Source organism: Phodopus roborovskii, unplaced genomic scaffold (genome assembly GCF_943737965.1).
Source record: "Phodopus roborovskii unplaced genomic scaffold, PHOROB, whole genome shotgun sequence".
Classification (NCBI taxonomy): Eukaryota; Metazoa; Chordata; class Mammalia; order Rodentia; family Cricetidae; genus Phodopus; species Phodopus roborovskii.
In genome coordinates, this window is record NW_026126517.1 from 18,305,399 (window position 1) to 18,329,116 (window position 23,718).

The 23,718-nt window shown below is 44.0% G+C and overlaps 2 protein-coding genes across 2 annotated transcripts in view; one reads left to right on the forward strand and one right to left on the reverse strand.

The window, feature by feature from the left end:
- Positions 1-2,485: 2,485 nt before the first annotated feature.
- On the forward strand, positions 2,486-6,348 carry Bsx (brain specific homeobox). The gene is made up of 3 exons (XM_051197164.1): positions 2,486-2,956; positions 4,878-5,074; positions 6,084-6,348. The coding sequence occupies exons 1-3, from the start codon at positions 2,695-2,697 to the stop codon at positions 6,321-6,323; spliced, it is 699 nt and encodes a 232-aa protein (XP_051053121.1). The 5' UTR covers positions 2,486-2,694; the 3' UTR covers positions 6,324-6,348.
- A 15,569-nt stretch (positions 6,349-21,917) lies between these two features.
- Jhy (junctional cadherin complex regulator) overlaps positions 21,918-23,718 on the reverse strand; it is a 55,101-nt gene continuing 53,300 nt past the window's right edge. The window contains exon 9 of the mRNA XM_051197163.1: positions 21,918-22,397. Coding sequence (XP_051053120.1) covers positions 22,191-22,397 — 207 coding nt within the window. The 3' untranslated portion in view covers positions 21,918-22,190. The remainder of the gene's footprint in view (positions 22,398-23,718) is intronic.

The window sequence follows — 23,718 nt, forward strand, 5'->3', positions numbered from 1 at the left end:
TTTATTGCATCCTCTGCTTCAGGATTTCCTCTAGGATCTGGGGCATAGCCTGGCCTGGAACCTGAGGCCAGGACGGGATCGGAAACCTTTTGAGAACCAACCATCCCGCACATAGTCCGCATCCGCGCTTCCCTCCCTTTGGCACACGGGGCTGAGGACCTACAAGGTCCTCGGCTGCGATGTATCTGGGACCGGAGAAAAAAGGGTGTTTGCCATGGATAAGGGTGGTGGCCACACCGAGGATGCCTAAGAGTCCCCAGCTGTCTGCTTTGGTCCTGGCGGCTCAGGCAGTACTCACTCGTCCAGCCTCCTAGCATTGTCCGCTAGCAGCGCTAATCGGGAAGGGAAAAGATGCCAGCGCCCCGGGTCTTGCACCTTTCCCATCGACTCAGTTTTCTCCCTAGGCTCTTACTTCTTAGGTTCCTATAGCGACCCAAAGAGGCGGAGGCAGGAGGCCGGATTTCCAGTCTCTCGCTCAGTTCTGGGCTAGCTTGGGCGTGAGCCTCCGCTGCTGTCACCCTTTTCCCCCATCATTAGCTTCTACCCCGGGGAGAGCCGTAGCCTGAGCAGGGAACACACCACCTATACCAGCGTATAAAGGCTGTCTTTCTTCTTCCCCACTGCGACTCCTCGAGCACTCTGAGAGGTGTGTAAAGAAGAGTTCTCTGTGTCACTGTTCAAAGACTGGCACTCAAGGATGTTTCTACTAATACTGTCCCCTAAATGATATTCAGTCTTTTCTGTTTCCATGGCACAAATTAGTCCCTGACCCAAGGAAGCTGAAAGCCCGCCCTCCGGAGGCCGGGGGAGGATCTGTACAGTGGCTGAGAACTTAGGTCAAATGCTGAAACCCACTAAAGTCTGGTTGTATTGCTCCTGTCCCATAATAAACTGCCAGCTTTGTGTTTGGAGATAAAATAGATTGATATCCATTTGCTACACATAGATGACTGATATCCATTTGATACATCCACACTGAGGGTAGAGATGGATGAACTTCCATTGTGTGGATCGTCCCCTCAGCACCTCTTCAACATTTCCCTTTATCTCCTTCAGTACCATAAATGATGACTTGGCCAGGACGAATGGTCAGGGAACTTCTGAAAAGTCTATTATCTCCCATTTGGTGGTCTTCTCCTCTCCCTCCTTCTCTTCCTAATATTACAAACTTCAAAACCAAATCACCTCTCAGACAAAAAGAAACAGTTCTGACTTCATTTACATGCCTTCTCACCAAGACTTTATTTCTTTCCCCGCCATGCTTTCTTCTGCTTCCTCTCCTATCTGCTTACCAGTGTGTCCATGTGGAATAGGACACTTCCACTTCCTGGAGCACTGAAGTTTGGGGCCTAATTGATTCTGGTAATTAATTTGTTCTACCTGCTAGATCAGATGGAAATCCTACTGCAGCGCCCAAGGATTAACACTTGACTTCACAGCACCTCCTCTAATTATCTAATAGCATGGGTTGTGAGGACTCAGTCTCCGTTAAGACACTTTTGCTATTAGCAGTAGTGATTGGAATTGTGATGACGACTAGATATCAACAAATTAGAGCTTAAAAATTGGGAGATGGAAGAGAAGTGGCTTCTTTTAATTTCCCTGAGTTTAACATCAATAATTAGAGCAATTTTCAGAGATGCGAGCCCAAATTACCCCTGCTGTGCTGTAGATGATCACCTTAATTTTAGCAAATTGACTCCAGGGAAATAAATGTGGCAGATTAGAAAAAGACAAACAGGGGGAAAAAGGATTGGAAAGAAGAGGAAGGAAAGAGGCAGGAGAAAATCTAATGCAGTGACGGGGAAAGGCTGTGGCTGGATCGGGTGGTGTAGCAGAAATAGCAAAAAAAAAAAAAAAAAAAAAAAAAAAAAACCAAACAAAACTCAAAATGTATTGCTGAATCAAAGAGTGATGGCAAGGGTGGCTGTGGACAGATTTAAAATGACCAAGTCATTTGGGTGATAGACCCCTCCTCCAACTCTGTCCATTCCCTAAATTCCAGGTAAAGAACCTTCCACCGTCATCTTTATTTCCCCCAACAATTCAATCGTCCCCTCTGTCAACTTAATCTAGTTCTAGCAACTTGATGTAGCAGACAGTCTGCATCTTTATTTCTTTACTTTTCTCCTCCTTTGTTACCGATTACTGAAATTCTTTAAAAACCAAACTGGCTCAAATGCTTGAGTAAGTGCTTTATTCCTACGCGATTAGGGCTCTTTTGGTATTCTTGTTTGTTAGACAACGGCGAAAAAAATTCACTTTCAGTCTTTTTAAAACACAGAGCACAACCACTCTTACAGGGGAGGGGCAGAAATTGGGGTTCAGAAGCCTGCTAGGAACCGAACCTAGCAGCTCAGCGCTCCCTTGCCTGGTCAGGCTCATTCAGCACCGCGGACAGATCCCCGCCCCGCCCTGAGCCCACCCCACCCTCCCCTCTGCCTCTGCAGCCTCGCTATTGGTTCTCCCAGCTCCCCTCTCCAAGCTGCCAATTTTCCAACACACAGAACCAACCTACCCTGGCGCTGGAAAGGCAAGAAGATAAGCGCCGGGGATAGCCCAGGTCGGTAGAGCAGCGGAGATCTGAGCCTAGGCGATCAGGAGCAGGTGCAGGCTTTCTACTAGGCCAGCTGCGAAGCTGTCTGCCTCCTACACTTTGTCCTGGCCCTCACCCTGTGACAGGCGCTCCACAAGATGAATCTCAACTTCACCTCCCCTCTCCATCCAGCATCTTCTCAGAGGCCCACGTCGTTTTTCATAGAGGACATTCTGCTACACAAGCCTAAGCCGCTGAGAGAGGTGGCCCCTGACCACTTTGCCAGCTCTCTGGCCTCTAGGGTGCCTTTGCTAGACTATGGCTACCCCCTTATGCCCACACCCACCCTCCTCACCCCTCATGCCCATCACCCTCTGCATAAGGGGGACCACCATCATCCTTATTTTCTGACCACCTCTGGTAAGTAGCAGAAGCCTCTAGGAGTGGGGAGAGAGAGAGAGGGTGAGCTGGGTTTTGTTTGTTTGCTTTGTGTTGTGTGTTAGCACAGCCTCCAGAGACCAGATCTGGAGGGAGACCAGATCTGGAGGGAGACCAGATCTGGCCAGGTGGCCATCCTCTTTCTGTAACACTAGAAGGTTAGGGACATGGCTGAGAGAAGGAGAGCTCCCCCAAGGCACGCCAATTGAGGGGAACAATCCATGGTTACTTCACAGGTTTTATAATGGGATGGGGATTGTGTCTGGCCAGAGGCAGCTGGAGTGGATGGATGTGACCATATTCCTGGTGGGCAGTGCTCAGTCTTATGCCACTCTTCCAGGCCACTTTGTTCATTTCTTAATCCTCCCTCCCCCTTTAACTTCTTCCATTGAAGAAGGAGGTTCTCAATCATCTTGTCCCAGGGAATCACACTCAACTTTCCAGTGCAGAAATGGAAAAGGCTTCACTTGGCCAGCTTTTTTGAACTGGGTTGGGTCAGCAACATTGGCTGGCTTTACAGAGGACATGGAAGTGAGGGAGGGTTTGGAAAGGGGTCGAGGGGGAAAGAAGATTCAGATTGGCAGGAAGCATTCAGAACAGAAGAGTGAACCGCCTTCATTCCCAGTGTTCAACATTTAATTCGTGGTCAGTCAGCTTGGCTTCCTTCTGGCCCAGTTGCTAGAGTATCAGTTGCTAAAGTATTTCAGATTTAGTGTTTGGCAGGGACTGGGGACTGACAAAGTAAGTCTAGGCCTGGAGATTCTGGAAAATATGTAGGTTTTGTTCATTTGTTTGTTTCCCTCAGGCTACACGTACACACTTTCTTCCCCAGCATTTTCGTTCCAGACAGAATAGAAAAATTCTCCTAGTCCCGATGTTGAGCACAATAGTAAACTGGCTCCAGCAGGGGCCGAGGGAAGGCAGCAAGCAATGTGTGAAATATGGGCGCTGGAACACAGAAGAGGGAAAATATTAAAAATGTTTGGCGGTAAAACCCACTCTCAAGCGCTTGCTTAGGGAGATTTTGAAGTTCGTGCAGAGTCTGCCTGGCTCCCTGGCTTCTTCACCACGCCACTGAGGACGAACTCTTTTTCCAGGGCTGTTATTGCTCAAAATCTGTGGTGCTAAACAGCTTGATTCCCGGGGATTTGTAGATACTGGTGTATGAGGCCTGTGTTCTTGGAGCGTTTTAAACAGCCAGTAAAGCTGAGAGGGTCGCGAAATGAAAGCATTCTCTCATCACCAGAAAAAGGCGCTTCAGCTCTCCTAGTTCGTGGGGCTTGGAGTAGGAGGGAAAAGCTAAGGATGATCAAACTGCAGAGCAGGGTCTCCAGGGCCACTGACAAGGAAATGTCAGAGGCCAGCGCCGCAGTTTCTGTTTGGTTGCTGGAAGGGTAAGGGCGACCCGGGAGAGGTGCTTTTCAGAGTTGAGAAGGCAAAGCTCGGTCTAGGCTATTGCATCAGACTAGCACTCGATGTTGTAGAGGTCTGGATGGATGCCGGTGGACAGTTCCAGTACCATTGGACTTTTGCAAGAAAACTTTGCAAGGCCCAGCAGATATCTGTATGTGCGCTCCGAAAGTCTCCCCAGGAACATGATTTTTTTTTTTTTTTTTTAAGTCATCCGGACCGTTGTTCTATTTTTTTTTTGTGTGTGTTTTCCTTGCTTTTTATTATTTGTATTTTGTGATGGCCTCTTAGTAAGAGATCTCCAAGCGTTATTTTGCGACCCCCCCCCGCACTGTCCCAGGGTTATTGGGAGATGGGCTCCAGGAGCTTTGAGGCAAAAGGAGACAGGTGTTGGGGAATGTTGGGCATTGGAGTGGAGTGGCGCTGGGAGGCCAATGGATGGTTGCTTCCTGGGGATGCGGTTCTGTCCTTCACACTGCTCTTGTCTCTGTAGGGGTGCCTGTCCCAGCGTTATTCCCACACCCGCAGCACGCAGAGCTGCCAGGGAAGCACTGCCGCCGCCGCAAAGCTCGCACCGTGTTTTCTGACTCACAGCTCTCCGGCCTGGAGAAAAGGTTCGAAATCCAGCGCTACCTGTCGACACCAGAGCGCGTGGAGCTGGCCACAGCCCTCAGCCTCTCCGAGACTCAGGTTGGCAGAAGCGGGGAGGAGGCCCCGGATTCTGCGTCCTGCTCTTCTCCCCTCAGCTCTGAACAGTTCCAGAACCAACGAGTTAAAACGAAACCTCTCCCCTCTTCTTCCAAGACCCGGCAGAATTTATGCCTAAATTTCACATTAGTTTTATCTACCTGGCTGTGTTGGGGGGGTCACTTTGAGTGATTCGGCTGTCACCTCCAAGTTAATAATTATTTCTATTCCTCTTCCAACCAAGACAGCGACAGCTGAGTTAGAGGGTTCTTGTTTCTGGAGTAGCTTAAATTGTTTGTTTGTTTGTTTTGGAGAGGGTTTCACCGTGTAGCCCAGGCTAACCCCAAACCTTGTTTTCTGCCTCAACCTCCGAGTGTAGATTGCCAGTTTACATCACCACTCTGTGCTCCTTTTACCCCTCTTCATTGCCCCCATGTACTTATTTTAGTCAGTGTCATTCATAGCAAGTCTTCATAGGTACCCCAGGGCTTTCACACAGTTAAAGCCTTCCCTCTAGTTTTTAATCTTTTGTCCTATTCATCCACCCCCTTAACCCCTTCCTTTATTCCTTTTCATGATCTTGCCATGAAATCATTAGCCATTCAGAGCTGGGACTAATACTGTCTCCAAGGAAAAGCAGCCACTTCACTCCATTCTTGTCTTCCGGCCCGAGTCCTGTTGCCCGGGATTTAGTTGTCTGCATCACAGGATCATAAATTGACCTGTCCCCATCCATCCAGCACTTACCCTTATTAATTACTATCCACATCATTGATCCTCATCACTATTCCGGGGCAATCTCTCTTGGAAGCCTTACATCTCATTCAGCCTAAAACGGTAATGTGTGACTTTCCCAAAAGCACAAGGCAACTGGCCATAGAGTTAGTCCGAATTCAATTCAGTAGACAAAGGGCTTTTCCCCTTAAAACTTCACCACTCGCCCAGATCTTAGTTAGCTCTGTCACCATTTGTCTAAGGAATGACATGATTTTGTTTGAACCCCCTAAATCAGGTGAAAACGTGGTTCCAGAACCGGCGGATGAAGCATAAAAAGCAGCTGAGGAAAACTCAAGACGAACCCAAAGCTGCAGACGGGCCTGAGAGCCCGGAAGGCAGCCCGCATGCCCCAGAGGCCGCCGTCGCTGATGCTCGGCTGAGCCTGCCCTCCGGCGCCTTCGTGCTTACCGAGCCAGAGGATGAGGTGGACATTGGGGACGAAGGCGAGCTCAGCTCAGGGCCACACGTGCTCTGAGTGGCTGGGCTGAGGAAGGAGACCAGGGCGAAGAGGTAGAGGGGTCAGACGTGGTCCTTCCCTGGCAGAAAGACCGAGACTATAGACTCTGTTCCAGCCTTCCGGGCTGGAACAAAGACAGATGCAGCCCATTGGTCAACCTGCAGCCGCCAGCGACTCACCCCCAAGCCTCCTCCCGATCCCTATTCTGTCCCCACCGGGATCACAGGTGTGATCGCTGGTTCCCATACCCGGCGTCTTCAGTGCACGGGACCTGTCCAGTGTCACAGCCCAAACTGGCACCTGGGCTGGCGGTTCTACAATTCGACGGAGCTTTCCTTCCCCGCTGCCATTGCAGAACCCCTCTATTCTCATTTCTCAGCCGATTGTTCCCTAGTTCTGTCACCCTGCACTCGCCTCTCTACCCGGACGGTAACTTTCCCTTAAGAAACGCAGATAAAGGGATCAGGGGGCTGGCGCCGTGCGGGGGTCCAGGCAGAGATACGCCGGATCTTTTTCACTATTTCTGCTCACACCCCTGGTGGGACCCCACATCTCTAACTCAAGTCCTTAGGCGACCTCCTTCCACGGACTGCGCTTCCATCCTCTGGGGTCCCAGTGGTCATCAGTGTGCTCGGTGTTCTGCCGGGCATGCTGCGCTGGTGGCCCCCTACAACTTCCCTCCCTACAGAATCGTGGACAGAGAACACCCACAGCGCAATTTCTGCTTCCTGAACTTGTTGCACTCTTGTCCCGCAACCCTTCCTTGTCCCAAAGGCTACTGAGACTTTAAAAGTGTTGTCTTAGGGTTGTTTGTGGACGCGCTCACTTCTCGCAGTATTTTAGCAAGGCCTAGGCTGGCAACGAACACACTCCACAGCCTTCCGAATTAAGGCAAAAGGTGTTGTGAGCGCGCACCTGTTGGAGGGGGGGGGGTGTCATTGAAGCTGTCGCTCGCAGCGCTACTCCTCTCCTTTGCCCCTGGGAGGTCTTCTATCTAGAGGTCTGCAGTCTCTCTAGATAATAAAGGACTTGTGGGGCAAAAATAGGAAGGAACAGGCGTTTCCGGGAATCGTTTGTTGCCCGGTTCCGCTGCTAGCAGGTCACTTCCCTTATCTCAGTTTCTTTTCCCCGGTAGCAATGAACTTGGCTAATGACCTTTGCTTAACAGATTCCGTCTTCCCGACCCCGACTTTTCTGTTTTTAATCATTTGATTAATAGAGATTAATGAATCTCATTCACGTTAAAAAGTCACCGCAAACAGTATCTTGTCTCTGCAAAATGCTGAGGGGACTGGCGTCTTTTGGTATTTGTAATGTGAAACTATGCTAATGAACTATGTGAAGACACTCAACGGACAAAGCAGAGGTGGGGGTGGAGACTTCGGTTTCAGGTCTGCCTTGACTTCTGGTTGTCTTCAGATCAGCGAAGCCCAGGAAGACCGGAAAGGAGTGAACTTAGCAGGTGCCTTTCTCACCCTCGGGAGCAGAGATAAATAATTACAAAGACTGCAGTGGTTTGAGTTTAGGTTGCATTTAATCTCCCTCCCCCACACCCCAACGGTGTGGGGATGTTTTTTTCACGATTCCTCTAGGTAAAGTTCTGAGTCTACGAATATAACAAATGTAGGGATGCTTAAAAAAACAAAAACAAAACAAACAAACAAACAAAAAACAAAAACAAAAAAAAAAAAACAGTTGGGCGAAAGAGAGTTTACCTAGTCTGCATCATATAGGAGGCAAAGCCACGGCTTAAAATACAAGCACCGTGAAGCCTTCGGACTTTCCCGAGTGCTTGATCCATAGTCAGTCAAGCCAGCTGTGAACCACGAATCAGAAACTGAGGCTTGCCACAGCTGAAGAATGTATCCATGAAATCTGGGCTAGCTAACAGCTGAAGGTGGACACAGATAGGCCTCTTGTGATTCTGGTCGCTTCTTTTTGTATACTCTTCCTTTTTGTTTATTTACTTTCTGGCAACAATGCCTTGGCTTGCAATTTGCTCCTATGGCTTTAAAAGAACAGCATCCTCATTTCTTTAGTTTGTGTAGTTGTGGTTAATGATGCAAATGCAGGCTCAGATTCTCCTCTTGAGATAATGACTGGACTTTTTCAAAGCCAGAGTCCAGGCAAGCCCCTTACTTCCAAACCATATCTCCAGTCTCAGAACCATTTAAAGGAACTAGTTTATAGGAAATGCTTTACAATTTTACACACACACACACACACACACACACCCCAAAACAAAACCAACCAACCAACAAACCAACCAACCAAACAAACCTTGGATTAGAGGAGTGTGATTTGATAAGAGAAATATATCTCCCATAAGAGCATGGAGCCAAGAGCCAAGGGGAAAATACTCAAATCCTTCTAATTCTGTGGACAACGCTGCTAACACACTTGGGAGGAATTTTTAAAGTAAGTTAAAAAAATACTAAGCATTTGGAGAGAGAAAAGAGAGGAGAGAGAGAGAGAGAGAGAGAGAGAGAGAGAGAGAGAAAGAGAGAGAGAGAGAGAGCAAACTAACTCAAAGGCACTGGGCATTTATCTTTTCTGCCTTCAGAAAATGTCAGGACTCACTCTGTGGGGATTGGAGTGAGGGCACTTCTTGAGCTTTCACCTTTAAGAAGCAGGTAAACAGAGAAGCTTTCAGTTTAAGAATAGCTCTTTCTGATTGGGGCGCAGTGAGTCTGGAACCCCAGGAACTAGGGTCTGATTCAGGAGCATTGCCTGCTTAAGTAGATGTCACTTCTAGTCACCCTGGTCATTACTACTGGAATGACTGGGAGGAAGAGAGCTCCGAATGCAACCAGACTTTTGAGTAAGGCACAGTTTTCTCACCAACCCCACCCGAGCTCAGAAATTGTAAATAAAGTGATAGCAAAGTTTTCACAGCTCCTCTTCCCTTCCTTCCCTTTCCTTCCTCTCCCCTCCCCTCCCCTCTTCTCCTTGCCCCAGTCCTTCCTTTCTTCCAGATCAGTGATATTAAAAGACAGACACAATTTAGTCTCAATTGAATGTAACATAGCAGCAATTTTTGCTTTTGACCTCCGAAGCTGATCAAAGCTTCAATGGGCTGAAAAAGTATTTTTGTCTGAATGGTCCAGGCTTTTGTCTCAACTCAGTTCCTCTTGTTAGTAAAGATCCTACAAAACTATGTTCATTATGTTATAGAAAGACACATAGACCTGATTTTAAAGAGACAGAAATCTAATCCCAAATGGGACTCCCCATATTTGTCCCCAAGACTCTGCTCCTGAAGTGCTTGATTTTAGAGCTTCTGTGAGAGACTTTTAGTAATATTTCTCAGTTTAGTGTTAGCTGACTGCCACGCTAAGAAATACTTGAATGTTTGATTTAGAGAGGATTGGCTCTCTGTGAGGTAGCAATGTGGAGAGGCCCACTAAACAGGGATTCCTGGAGCAGAGAGAATCATGCAGTAAAAACATTCAGTTGATGCAGTGACTCCCCAGGTCTTCCTGAATTTGGCTCAATCTACAAAACAATGAATTGATTGAAATACTTAAATGCTATGTTTATTTTACACATTTTTTTTTTTTGTCATCACACTTCAAAGAGAATTTGACAAGCTAAAATTTACTGAGTGCACAGGAGCCCAGATACTTATTGGTGTGTAAAACATAAAGGACTGACAGCCTTTTGACTGGTCTGAAGAAAGCTTTGGGGGTGGGGTGGGGAGGGTAGGAACTAGCTGTGGAAGCTGCAGCTGTGGGGTGAATCTACTCTGCCATGCTAAAGATGAGGCTGGTTCTAGGAACAAAAATGCTGGAACAACAGAATGGGTCCACAAGCCACTATGCACCTCCTCATTAGGAGGGTTTAGGCAGAGGTTCTAGGGCCAGTCCAGGGTGTTTTCTAGTGAGGGCTTCTCTATTTATGCAAAGTTGGGTTAGATGCTCCTCCTCCTGAGAATTGAACCCAGAGCCTCCTGCATTTTAGGAAGTGTACCACTGCTGAACTCCTTCTCCTGCCCTTATGTGGCTCTTAATCATTAAGCTCCAGCATCCTATCTTCTTTCTACGGGAAAGGAACCAAAGGTTTCATGTTATTTAGATGGTCTGTCAATTCATAAAGACTTCAGTAATGCATCCTTAATTTAAATAAATAGTTCCACAGCACTTAAGAGAAACAGGGAAGAGGAGGAGTGCATTTTAATTCATTAAATTCTAATACTTCATTCTAGAAAGTAAACAAAAATAAGGTGTCATTTTACTAAGTTAAGGACAAAGTTGGTTGTAGAAAATGCTAATAAGTATTTACTAATAAGATGACTCTCATATGTTCCCTCCAGTGTATTTTGTTTGTTGTCTATTTGAAATCAAGTCTCACTGTATAGATCAGGCTCCTAAGTGCTAGGATTACAAGCTTGCATCCTATGCCCAGGGCCCTTGTAGTATTGTTAGTCCTCGCCTCTTGCCTGTTAGAGTTTCTAGATGATATACCAGATAGCCTAGCCACTATGATTTCTTTTGTAGCTATCCCTTTCTCTTGTGCTCCCCTTGTGGTATTGGAGAGTCACAGATGGAGTTGAGTTGGCACTGTAGCCATTGGGTGGTTGTATCCCATAAATGAGTTAAGAATGTGAGCAGAGTGAGATAAGAGCTTTGCAAGTACCTACTATGAGGGCTCAGCTGGAAGAACATAGCAGACTACAATGTAGGTCAGGAAATATCAGTTATGAAGGCCCTGACACCAGACTACTTAGGATCTCAACCACTTATATGATTCATATTAAGTTGACACCTGAGCATCACCATTTTATTACAGAGGAGTTAGAATGTCTCAAAGGAGCTGTGTGTATGATTCTGTTGAACTTTGTCCTACTTTTTGGGGCTAGGAGAAGACTTTTTATTGGCTGAAAGAAGCATGGCCTGGAAGGCTTCATTGAAAATGGCTTGCTGGGGGCTGGAGAGATGGCTCAGTGGTTAAGAGCACTAACTGCTTCCTTAGGATCTGGGTTCAATTCCCAGCACCCACATGGCAACTAATAGCTGTCCTTAATTTCAAGACCATATGTCCTCATAGACATACATGCAGGCAGAACACCAATATACATAAAATAAGAATAAATTATTAAGAAAAAGAAAATGGCTTGCTGACATCAGGCCTTCCCCCCTTTAACTATCTCTGCCCCATTCTGCTCTAGGGTTTTAGTTATCTGGTTTGGGAATAGATAGGGAATAGAGAGAGGGAGATTCAAATTCATAGGAACCTTGTTAAGTGACAAAGAATTGCCTATAGTCTTCAGCCTACCAAGGGAAAGCCAGAATTTATGCTCCATCTGTACCTTTAAGGTGTCTGTCTTCTTGGAGCACAAAAACAAAACAACCCCCTCCAAAATCAGAAACAAAACTGGGCATAATGGTCTGTATTTGTAATCCTGGCACTTGGGAGGTGAAGGCAAGAAGATGGGGGAAAAAATTCAAGTTCATCTTTGACTTGAAATAGTGAGTAAGAGGCCAGGCTGGGAGACATGAAACTCTGTCTCAAAAAATAAGATAAAATAAAAATGTGGATGGAGGAAGTGATGAGAACAATTTGTTGGGGTGAGGAAGACGGTTCTGCAGGTAAAGTGTGTACCACACAAATCTGAAGACCTGAGTTCCATGTCAGGAAGGTAGAACGGGAGAAATGACTCCACAAAGTTATCCTGGTTTGCACTATCCCATCATGGTTTGCACTACCACTCTCTGCCCCCAAATACATAAAAAAAGAAAAATACATTTTAAGGTCAAAAAACATAAACACACACATTGTGAAATTTTTAGAAGAAATAGTTTTTAGAATTTAATTAAAATATTGATGAATATACTCATTGGGGAGCTACTGAATTTCCAGTACTCATTGTCTCTCTAGAGTTCATGTTGTAGTTAATAAGATAATGGACTATACTTATTAATGATTTACTCCAATGCAAGCCAAAGGTAGCCCACTGGTATTTTATCTTTTCTAAGATTTATTTTTTATTATTTTTAAAATTGTAAACATATGTGTGGTTGTATGCATGAGTAAGTGCAGGTGCTTGTAGAGTCCAGAAGAGGGTGTGGGGTTTTCTGGAGCTAGAATTACAGATAATTGTGACCCACCCAGCATGGGTACTGGGAACCAAATTTGGGTCCTTTGCAAGATCAATATGAACACTTAACCACTGAGCCATCTCTCCAGCCTATTAGTATATTTTTTTAGTAACCCAGTCTGATCATGAACTTGTTATGTAGCTGAAGACAGATGCCTTTGAACGTGTGATCCTCCTGCTTCTACCTCCTCAGTGCTGGATTACCGGCACACACCATCACAGCCAGTGTGTGTAGTGCTGGAGACTGAACAGGCACATGAGATAAGCTCTCTACTAATTGAGTTACATACAATGCTGCACAACTAGTCCTCGCCCTGCCACCTCAGTGCTGACTTGAGACTTCAAATGGAAATTTACACACTAAAAGCACAACCAAATGAACGAAAACCCAATACTTCATTCCAGCTCTGCTCTTATATTTTCACTTACTTTAAAATCTGAAGTGCTTTATTTTAAAGAATTGTCCTTTATTATTTATACACATACATTGTTTAAAGAATCAACTAGTTCTATAAGAATTTTATTAACAAAAAAAGAAAGAAGAAAGAAAGAAAGAAAGAAAAGAAAAAGAGCTGTCCCTCTCTCCTTCCTCATTCTTTAAAAATGTTTAAAATTTTTGGGCAGTGGTGGCACACACTTTTAATCCCAGCACTGTGGGAGGCAGAAGCAGGTGTATCTATATGAGTTCAAGGCCAGCCTGGTCTACAGAGCAAGTGCCAGGACAGGTTCTAAAGCTACATAGAAAACCCTATCTTGAAAAACCAAAAAGAACTTCTTAAAATTACATTTTACTTATTTAGTATGTATGTGCATGCCCATGAATGTATGTTCATGTGTGTTTGTGTGCATGCATGTTTGTGTGTGTGTGTATGTATGTGCACACTATACATACCATAGCATGAGTGTGGAGGTCAAAAGATACCTTGTGGGAGTTGACTCTCTCCTTCCACCATGTGGGTTCTCAGGGTTGAATATAGGTCATCTAGTTTTCTCAATTTTACCTCTGTGGTGCTGAGATTATAGGCATGCACCACTTGTCAATTATGTGGTTCTGGAGATATAATTAGGAGCCTTGTGTATGTTTAGCAGTCACTCCTCCAACTGAGATATGTTCCTGCCCCCTAAAGTACAGTTAATGCACCCTGCTGAGTTAACAGTCCCCCCCCAATACTCCCCCTACCCTTACTAAGACTGAACCCAGGGGCTTGCTCTACAGCCACAGGGCGTTCTTGTCACTAGTCAGACTCCCTAGAGAATAATTTTCCAAACTCTCCCTGTAAGATGAAGTCTCAACTTCCCGAGAGCAAGGTGAGACAGCCTAGATGCCTATATGCAGTGCACCCATGCTTCCACTAACACAGTATGAGCCACCTCATCAGAGACATTTTGTTCCTCATTCCCTCATCAGAAGGTGAACCATCTATTCCTGGGGCCGGGGAAAGCCGTTGCTAGGCTGCATGGAGAATGGAGGATGACACATTTTTATCCAGTCCTCTTTTACCCCCTCATCTCCACTCAGTCCTCTCCTCCTCTGTCTTATTATTCTTTTAAAATATTTATTTTTTAGGTTGTATGTATGAGTGTTTTGCCTTAAGGCCAGGAGAGGGCATTGGAGTCCCTGGAACAGGAGTCACAGATGGCTGTGGGAGCAATTACATGGATGCTGAGAACCAAACCCAAGTCCTTGCAAGAACAGCAAGTACTCTTAATCCCTGAGCCATCTCTCTAGTTCCTCAGTTCTGTTTCTGGAGGTGGTTGATACCATCAGCTCTTGAGCATCTTTGCTGTTTACTAAGGTGATTCAGAATGACTCAAGGGTTTTCTCTGTGCTAGCTCAGAATTTACTACTTTTGGTGTTCGTCAGTTTTTCTGAAGTGTATCATTCATCTGTTTTTCTAGCTTTCAACATTTCATTACTACCCTCTCCTTTTTAGAGTTCTTGTTGTGTAGCAGTTTCCTTTGAGATTAATACTACCCATCTTGGAAGGACATCCAATCAAGATACAAGATGTCTACAGGCAGCTGAAGTAACTCTATAGTGTAATGAGGAGAAGAAACATTCCATCCTTCAGGGAATTTCTGGAAGATACAAACACCTCAAAAAAGCTTCAGAAAATCCTTGAAACTGAGCAGACTCACTAGGCTCCTCCTTCTCCAAGCACGTATAGAAGCTGTAAAAACAATGGAAAAATCAATCCTCGACGAGCTGTGCTGTTTAGATGAAGTTCAGACTGAGCAATCCAGAGGAAGCAAAGACAAGAAAGCAGGTGAACTGCCCAGAAGAAACAAAGACCAGCTGAGCTGCCTGGAGATGCTCAGACCAACCAGGTCTGTGACCAGGTAAGGACACCCTAAAACTGGTTGAGCTGCCCACAGGCTGTGCAGTAGTCTCCAGGTTCCCCGCTTTGAGAGATTTCACCCACATGGCGTGGGCTTTGGTGGTACAGCTTTCCTTTGAGTCATTTCTGCTCCTGTAAATAACCCTTCACCCATATTCCTGTAAATAACTCTAATGACATTCATTGGCTCATCAAATTGGACTTTGGTAGTATCCGTACTTTGTTGTTTTTTTTTATCTGGGACAAGTGAACATTTACTCACATTTACCCAGGAAGTGTCACACAACTATTTCCTATGATTCATCTTGAAAATAAAATCAGATTTGTGTGTGTGTGTGTGCGTGTGTGTCTGCGCGTGTGCGCACACACGCGCGCACACACACGCACACACACACACACACACATTTATCCAAAAGTTTCACCATTTGAAGTTTGGTTTTTTTTTTTTAACCTTTATTTGAACTGCTTTTGGAATTGGATTGATCCTTTATCTTTATTCCTCAAGAATGAAATGAATTTGTTATGATATGGGGGAGGAGTCCCTTTATCACTAGAGTAGATTTAAAGCTGGGGATGTGAGGAAAGACACCATAGCCCGATAGCAGGGTGGGAACAGGCTAGCCAGGCTCATCAAGGTGATTTTGACAGTCCTCTAGATGGCCAAAATAAAGTACAAAATTAAGATGAATTTGTCACCAAGAACGAGTATATACAGAGCTCAAAGTATTTAGCATATAGTTTTATTCAGTGTGTTCCATTTTTTGTGTAAGAGAAAGGAAACACAGAACAGCCCTTCTGTCATTATAGTAAGAGGTGTATGCCCATGGCATGGGAGTTATGAGGACAAGAACACAGAGCCTAAGCATTGTGTCTGTGGAAGGATTTGAATAACTCCAGATGTTTGTGGAAATTACAGGGAGTGGGCCACAACACAACTCAGTGGGTAAAGGCCCTTGTGGCCAAGCCTGAAGAACTAATTTCCAAACCCAGGTCTCACATGATGGAAGGAAAGAACAGACACACACTCAGTAAATACTTGAAACATTCTTTCAAGGGAAGGCATTTTTGCTAGTGTTGGTTCTCTGCATTTGGATGATGGAGTCTGCATCTGTGGATTCCACCATCAATTGAAAATATTGGAAGAGATGTTTTCTTTGTGAACATATGAAGCCTCTATTTTCTTGTTGCCATTTCCATAGCATTTGCATTGTGTTATGCTGCGTGTCATAAGTAATTTGGCGGCCATTTAAAGCACACGGGAGGCTATATGGAAGTTACATGCAAACATCAAACCATTTAAATCAGGGGGCTTCACCAGTTACAGAGTTTTCATATCTGTGGGGAGTCCTGGATCAGATTCCCCTTGGATTCTGAGGGGTGGCTGTGTTGTCTGTTTCTTGAATTGAGGGTAATTTAAAAATCTAGGTACGTATTTGAGTGAAGACAGAGGAGAAACTGAAGAAAAAGAGAAGGTCAGACAGAGACACAGACAGACAGACAGACAGACTTGCATATGCAGGCTCTCAGGAGAATGAGATGAACAGGACAGGCGGAATTGGAAGGTGACCAATTAAGACATTAAGTGTTTTGTGACACATGGACGCATCTGTATTTGGCTCTGATAACAAGGCCATCAGCTCATTTTCAGGGGGCTGCTGTCTTCTTCAGCTCAATCCTCAGATCAAAGCCGAACTGTCCGCCTGCATTTTTCAGCCAGAATGGGGATGCTAATTTATACTCCTTAATGTGTGATGGTGAGAGACCCCTTCAATTAGCTGAATTCTATAGCCAGCAAAATAAAAGGTACACATACACACAAAAAAGAGGTGCAGGCTGGAAGAGCCGAAATTCTCATTAAATCAAAAGGTCCAGTATTCATTACCTCGTGCATCTGAGGCTAAACACTAAATATGGGGACCATCAAAGGAGATTTAATGGGTTAAATTGAGACTATAATCTAATTAAAATATTAGACACGGCTAAATAGTTCTTTGATATTCATCTAAAGCTTTCATTAAAAATAGGTGCTTGAGGTTTGTAACATAGGAGATTATCAATTTTAAGTAGGGACAACAAATTTAGGGACCTCATCTGCACCACTTCAAAGTGTCACCATTGTGTGGGTGCAGGGAAAATGGGGATGGGTCTCACTGCCAGGTGACAGAATGAGATGAGGAGGTAGGGCCAGCCGGGCTTTATGATACTCGTTTTGATCACTGCTTGGTTGTCAAAGACTATAGTAAAATATTAAATGGGGAGAGAATTTGCCATCAAGGAAAAAAAAGTGGGGCCCAAATCACTCAATGTAGACTCAATGTAGAATTCTTCACCGAGCTTATTCAGAGTAGTCTCTGATTTTCTGTGTAGCTAGTTCTTTTAAAAGATGGTTTTTATTTTGGTACTGTAACATTGGCAGTATGGGTGAGTGCCAACTTGGAATCCATGGCTAAGGAGATGGCTCAGTGGAAGGAGCCCTTACTCTGCAAGCCTGAGGACCTGGGTTCAAATCTCCAGCACCCACAAAAAAGAGTCAGGCATGTCTGCCTGTACCTGTGACAGGCAGTTCCTGAGGGCTCACTGGCTAGGCAGCTTAGCAAGAACAATGAGTTTCAGGGTCAGGTGAGAGACTCTGTCTCAAGGAAATAATGCAAAAAGCAACAGAGGTACCCAATGTTTTGCTCTGGCCTTTTGCATATGAACATGGATGTGGAGACAAATTTACACAAAGCTCAGAGCTACAATAACAAAGAATCGACTGAAAAGCAGCTAGATGTCCCATGGTCATGGCTGGCCTCTACAAAGCGAAGACAAATTCAATAGAAGAGTCTGTATAAATTCTTAGGAGGGATGTCAAGGCCTTACAAAATAAATTTGCCTAGAATTCTTACATTGCTGTCATCCTCTCAACCTGTTAGAACGAAGTAGTAGCAAAGGCCATTTATCTAGCTTATTGAAAATTAATTACTTATGTGACCCAGGTTTGCAAAGGGGAAATAAAAAGGTAATGGAGAGGCAGCAAGAGACATAAACCCATCTGCCAAATTTTCCTCTCTTCATATTTTCTAAAGAGCACTGGATAGAGAGCTGAAAAAAAATACCTATTCATTCTACATCTTACTCAGTTTTGCAATGTATTGTTTCTATAGCATGTTGGGAAACCCTGACTTTCTAGTTATTCTACTGAACAAAATTAAATCATCAACAGTGAAATATGGGGATGTTTCAGACAGTGGCATGAGTAGATGAAAAGTCTGTCATTAAAAGCTGTTTGCTCAAGAAATTGGTATTTATCTTCTCTCAGTCTTTTTATGAGAAGGATGTGAAAGGAAGCAACTGAGTAGAAATGGACACTATATTCAGTGTGGAAGCTGTGGGTGAGGGGACAGTTTTGAATATAACTGGCTTTCAGCCATGCTGAGTGACTTCTCAGTATATTTTTAAAAGTGGAATAAACTACATATAATTTTGAATGTGCTTGTGTGTGTGTGTGTGTGTGTGTACATGTGAAGGTCAAGGGTGGGTATTGGGTATCTTCCTCAGTTGCTCTGGTTTCTCATTGAATGTAGAGCTCATTGGTCCTACTGGACTGGCTGTTCATTGAGCTCCAGGGCTCAGTCATTCTCCGTCTCTGCTACCCCAAGAGTGCTAGGGTTACAGGTGTTTGGGTACTGGGGATCCAAACCCAGACCCTTACTTGAAGACTGAGCCACCTTCTCTGATCCTGAATGTAACTTTTCAAAGAGTGCATATGTGGTAGTTTAAATAGGAATGGCCCCCATAGGTTCATGTGTTTGAATGCTTGGCCCATAGGGAGTGGCACTATTACAAGTTGTGGCCTTGTTGCAAGAAGTGTGTTACTGTGGAGGTGGGCTTTGAGGTCTCATATGCTCAAGCTATGCCTAGTATGAAATGCAGTCTCTCCCTCCTGTCTGTGGATCAAGATATAGAACTCTCAGCTCCTTCTCCAGTGTGATGTCTGTCTGCGTGCTGTCATGCTTCCTGCCATGAAGATAATGGACTAGACCTCTGAAACTGTAAGCTAGGCTCAACTAAATGTTTCCCTTTATAAGAGTTTCTGTGGTCATGGTGTCTCTTCACAATTATAGAAAATCCAACACACACAGCATGTTTCACCTTAATTTTCCCTTTAGAGTATACACATAGTTGTTTTGTTCAGCATTATAGATAATTTTTCTTTTAGAATCACTGATGTAGTGAATGAGAACTTTATACCAACAAAATCTGCTCCAAAGCAGAGACTTCATTTTGTTGCTACAGATTTCAATTCTTTCCTTTCTAGGAAAATAACAGAAGAGGCAGATGGAGCATTTGTGTACTTCTGTCTGTTTCTGCCTGTTAGGAACAGAAACTATGAAACCGTACTGAGCCTTAGAGATGAGATGCCCTATACCTATGAATACTTGAGAGTTGGCTGAAATGTACATTAGGTAACAGTCATCTTAAAAAGACCATCCTGAGGATAGCAATTGTAATTTTTCCTTAAGAAGTTGCTATTTTCAAATGCAACTTCTAATGTCACAATAATATGTATATATATACATAACATATATATACATATATGCTCTGATTGTGTATATGATATATATGTATATACCAATAGCATCTTAAGGGGATTTAGTTAAGTTTGATATCTGCAATCTGCCACCCAAATTCAATTTCCTTTTCTGCTATTTTTCAATAAGTAATTAGAAAAGAAACCCCGTCTGAGTTGACCGAGTCTGCTATTGTAGGCTGTTTGCTGTCAACTCAGAGTTCTCAATTAGCTCCAGTGTTGTTATAATTACTGGACGTGTTTTCAAACAACTCCCAGTTAATAACTGTTGGGATGAAGAGTCATTTTCTCACTGTAGATGAGACTGTGCACGCTCATGCTTGCTGTGATGTTTTGACAATGATTCATTAACCAATAATAAGCCCCAATTGGACCCATTAGGCATCATCACCTTTCCTGGGATTACCTTTTATTTTGTTCCTCAATACTGTCTTTTCTTGACTTGGTTTCTGGATAAGTCCCAAGAGACTCCTTACTACACAAAACAATATCAAGAAGACAGCTGTCATTAAATTCAGACACTTGTAAGAAAAAAAAAAAAAGTTCCATGTAAGAGGATGCTCTTGTTGAAACTTAAGAGAGAAAAAGCACAGTCAAAAGGAAGCTGTACTAAGGTGAAGGCATGGCTTAAAGGGCCTTTTTTAAAATACCAGTTCACCTAGACAGGGCAGAATTATCCTCTGCCTTTCAATGGCTCATATAGCATCTGGTCAAATGCATCCTTCCCAGCCCCTGCTGTCTCCCTCATGATATCACTCAAGCATACATTTCCTCCCTCCCTCCCTTCCTTCCATCCTTCCCTCCCTCCTTTCCTCCTTCCTTTCTCTCTTCCCTCCACTCTTTCCTCCCTCCCTCCTTCCTTCCTTTTCTTCCTTTCTTCCTTCTGTTCTTTTAGTCTTGTTTTGTCAAAATTCAAGGGTTTCCTAGTTGTATTTTCAGGTGTGTGTGTGTGTGTGTGTGTGTGTGTGTGTGTGTGTGTGTGTGTTAATGTCACAGTGTGGTCAGAGGATGGCATTCAGGAGTCAGCCCTCTCCTTCTACCATGGGATTCAGGGATTGAACCTAGGTTGCCACACTTGTGTGGCATACACCTTTACTTGCTAATTTTCTTGCCAGCCCTTCATGTGTTCTAATAGATTTTGAAGCTGTGTTGACATGGTTGGTCCACATGGCATAGGCAGGTTCTTTTTTTCTTTTTTGAGTTTATGAAACAAATGCTATAAAATTAATCATGTTATTAGGGCAGAAAGACCTGTTGATTCTATTACATGTGTGGTTTTAACAAGACTCTCAGAGAGTTGGCAGAATAAACACATGAGAAATTTGTTTGTAAACACTTAAAAGAATCTGCTGTTGGCTGGAGAGATGACTCAGGGGTTAAAAGCACTGACTGTTCTTCCAGAGGGCCTGAGTTCAAGTCCCAGTAACCACATGGTGGCTCACAGCCATCTATAATGGGATCTGGTGCCCCCTTCTGGTGACCAAGCACATTTTCGTTGCTACTTCATAACTGTAGTTTTGTTACTTTTATGAATCATTATGTAAATATCTGATATGCAACCCCTGTGGAAGTAGGTCTCAACCCACAGGTTGAGAACCACTGTCCCCGAGTGTTCCATGCTGGTAGAGCCCGGCCTTGGGGGACCCTGTAAAATAGTGTTTGTGGTCTGCCAACTCATTTCACTTGCCAAGCTCAGCACTGGCTCCTCAAGGGCAGAGGTGGTGGGAGGATTTGGAACTGGCAGCAACACCCTCTGTCCGCAGGTAAACATATCTATTTCTCTGCCATCAGCTCTGCTCTCAGCTTTAAGAGGAAGTTTCTTGCAGGCAGCTTTTGTTCCTATCATGACAGATGTAGCATAAATGCAACATGAAAGTGAATTTCTAAAGCTAATCCTTATGCCACATGAGTAGATTTGCCCTAGATCATTAAAATGACTCATTTCTGGTGGACATACTCGTGGCAGGATACAATGTCCGGGAAGGAGGTAAATGTTAGTCCTTCGGTAAATGTGCTGTTGCTAATTTGAGACAGATTCTCACTATTTAGATCAGGCTAGCCTCCAACTTGAAACACACCCCCACCCTCTCTGCCTCAACTTCCCAACTGCTGTGATTACAAACATGTGACCACTCCTGGCTCTTTACAACTGAGACTCTTGCTAATGCTTCAAAAGAGAAAAATAAAAAAGAGTATGAATAGTTATATTCATGGTAGACTCCGATGTGCATGAATTTGATAATATTTGAAGGTAGCCACAATGATGCACAAGATGCCCAGAAAATTCATAGCCATGGAGTTGATAGCTTTGACCATGAACTGATCTTAGGTGAGTTTTCCTGGACTTGTTGGATCTGTGACAAATGTTCTAATGTTCTGCTAGAATGAAATTAGGACTTCAAAATTTCCACTTTATATTGGACTTTTTTGAAGCTTGAAAGCTGAAGTATTACTTTGGACATGTTACCTCAGTGATTAGGCCAGCCAAACTCTGTGCACTCTGTCTCAGGGGGTAGAGACACATACAGACACATTTGTGTGGAAGTACTTGTAAATATTTGCTATGCGAGAGAAGAGCGGAGGCAGCTTAACAAACCAGAAGATCCAATATGAAGCAATGGCTTTATTGTCTAGCTCTTCTTTATCAGCCCCAATTCTAACAGATTTGAAAATAAATAATAATATAATAATATGGATTTTTATATCCTGAAGGGTAAACATGTCCCAGTGTCTGGGACCCACACTAACTTCTGCACAGAGAAGACAAGAGTGGGAGGCAGGCCACAGCGCCAGTTTACCACTCAGAGTAGATGGAACTGGTTGTTAGTCTTCTCTGTGTCCCTTGCACAGCAGTTTTGCTCCCCACCAAATGCTGTCTAGACGATATGAAGGACTTTGAAGGCAGCCACGGCCTGCTTTTCTCGTTCATGCCTGCTCTGCAGGATCTCCAGCAAGGAGATTTCTGGTAAGCTTCCTTCTTTTTCACGGTTCCTCGTGTTCCTCCTGTTCTTACTTTTCTTTGCTGCTTGATCAGTCAGACTTGGTGGTTTGGGTTTGGGGATGGTCTTAGCATATTCCAAAGCCTAAGGGCATGGGAAGAAAAGTATTAAAGTGGGAAGTTAGGCTTAGGAGAGGTTTATGATAGAAATGGAAATTGCTGTAACATGAGTAGAAAATGGCGATTGAATGCAAAATTCAAATGACACATTATATTATATAGTTTTAACAAAACAAATTGGTCAATAAATGGCACATTGTGGAGCAAAAAGGAGCTGGAGAGGGATTTAGACAGGTGTTATGCTATTCAGATGTTTTTACCATGGCAGATTGTTTTATTACAGATACAGTGTTCTGCTTGCATATGTGCTTGGACACCAGAAGGGGGCGCCAGATCCCATTATAGATGGCTGTGAGCCACCATGTGGTTACTGGGACTTGAACTCAGGCCCTCTGGAAGAACAGTCAGTGCTTTTAACCCCTGAGCCATCTCTCCAGCCAACAGCAGATTCTTTTAAGTGTTTACAAACAAATTTCTCATGTGTTTATTCTGCCAACTCTCTGAGAGTCTTGTTAAAACCACACATGTAATAGAATTAACAGGTCTTTCTGCCCAGAGCTGACTTGTAGCTGAAGGACTTGGGAACTGAAGACATCACCATAGTTGATGAAAACTCAGCTTTCTTCATTATATCTCATTGTTCTTTGGAAGAAAAGTCAGGTATTTTAAAATGTATCTACAGAAAACAGAGGCTGAAGATGTAGGGTTTTTAAAAATTGATGCCAAGTTTTAAAGGTTAAATTATGATTAATAATGGGACCAGTTGGCTAGGGACACTGCTCATTGGCAGAACCTTTGCCTACTTGTACATGATTCTTGGTTCTGTTAAGGTGGGGAAGGAGATAGAGAGGGAGAGAGAGAAAGAGAGAATTGAACGTGATTCATACTGGTTTTGCATTTTAAGCTTTTGCTGCTAGATTTATGTGTATGAGAACTTTGCTTGCACACATGCCTGTGCACCATGTACATGCCTGGTGCCCTCAGATGTCGGAAGAGGGTCCTCTGGGACTGGAGTTACAGATGGTTGGGAGCCACCACATAGGTATTGGGAACTGAACCTGGTCCTCTGTAAAAACAGCAAGTGCTGTTAATCACGGAGTCACCTCTCCAGTCCCTAGCTTTGTATTTTAATAAGAATTTATTGACAGCTGAAATGGGAATTGATAGTATTTTCAAGTATCAGAAAGGGGGGGGGGAGGGAAACATCAAAACAAAAATGTTCACCTGAACGTATGTAAGAAAAAGGCACAGGAATTCTCAATAGATTTGTCTCCATGAACATCTTCATGAAAAAAAAAAATGGGGTGGAGGAAGAAGGAAATGGTGTGATGGGGAAAATGAAGTTG

What these genes read in the sequence shown, in the direction of transcription:
- Bsx (XM_051197164.1), top strand. Translation starts at nt 2,695, where the DNA reads ATGAATCTCAACTTCACCTCCCCTCTCCATCCAGCATCTTCTCAGAGG. An exon ending in TTATTTTCTGACCACCTCTG is followed by an intron (nt 2,957 to 4,877) that starts GTAAGTAGCAGA and finishes TTGTCTCTGTAG; the next exon opens with GGGTGCCTGTCCCAGCGTTA. An exon ending in TCAGCCTCTCCGAGACTCAG is followed by an intron (nt 5,075 to 6,083) that starts GTTGGCAGAAGC and finishes CCCCTAAATCAG; the next exon opens with GTGAAAACGTGGTTCCAGAA.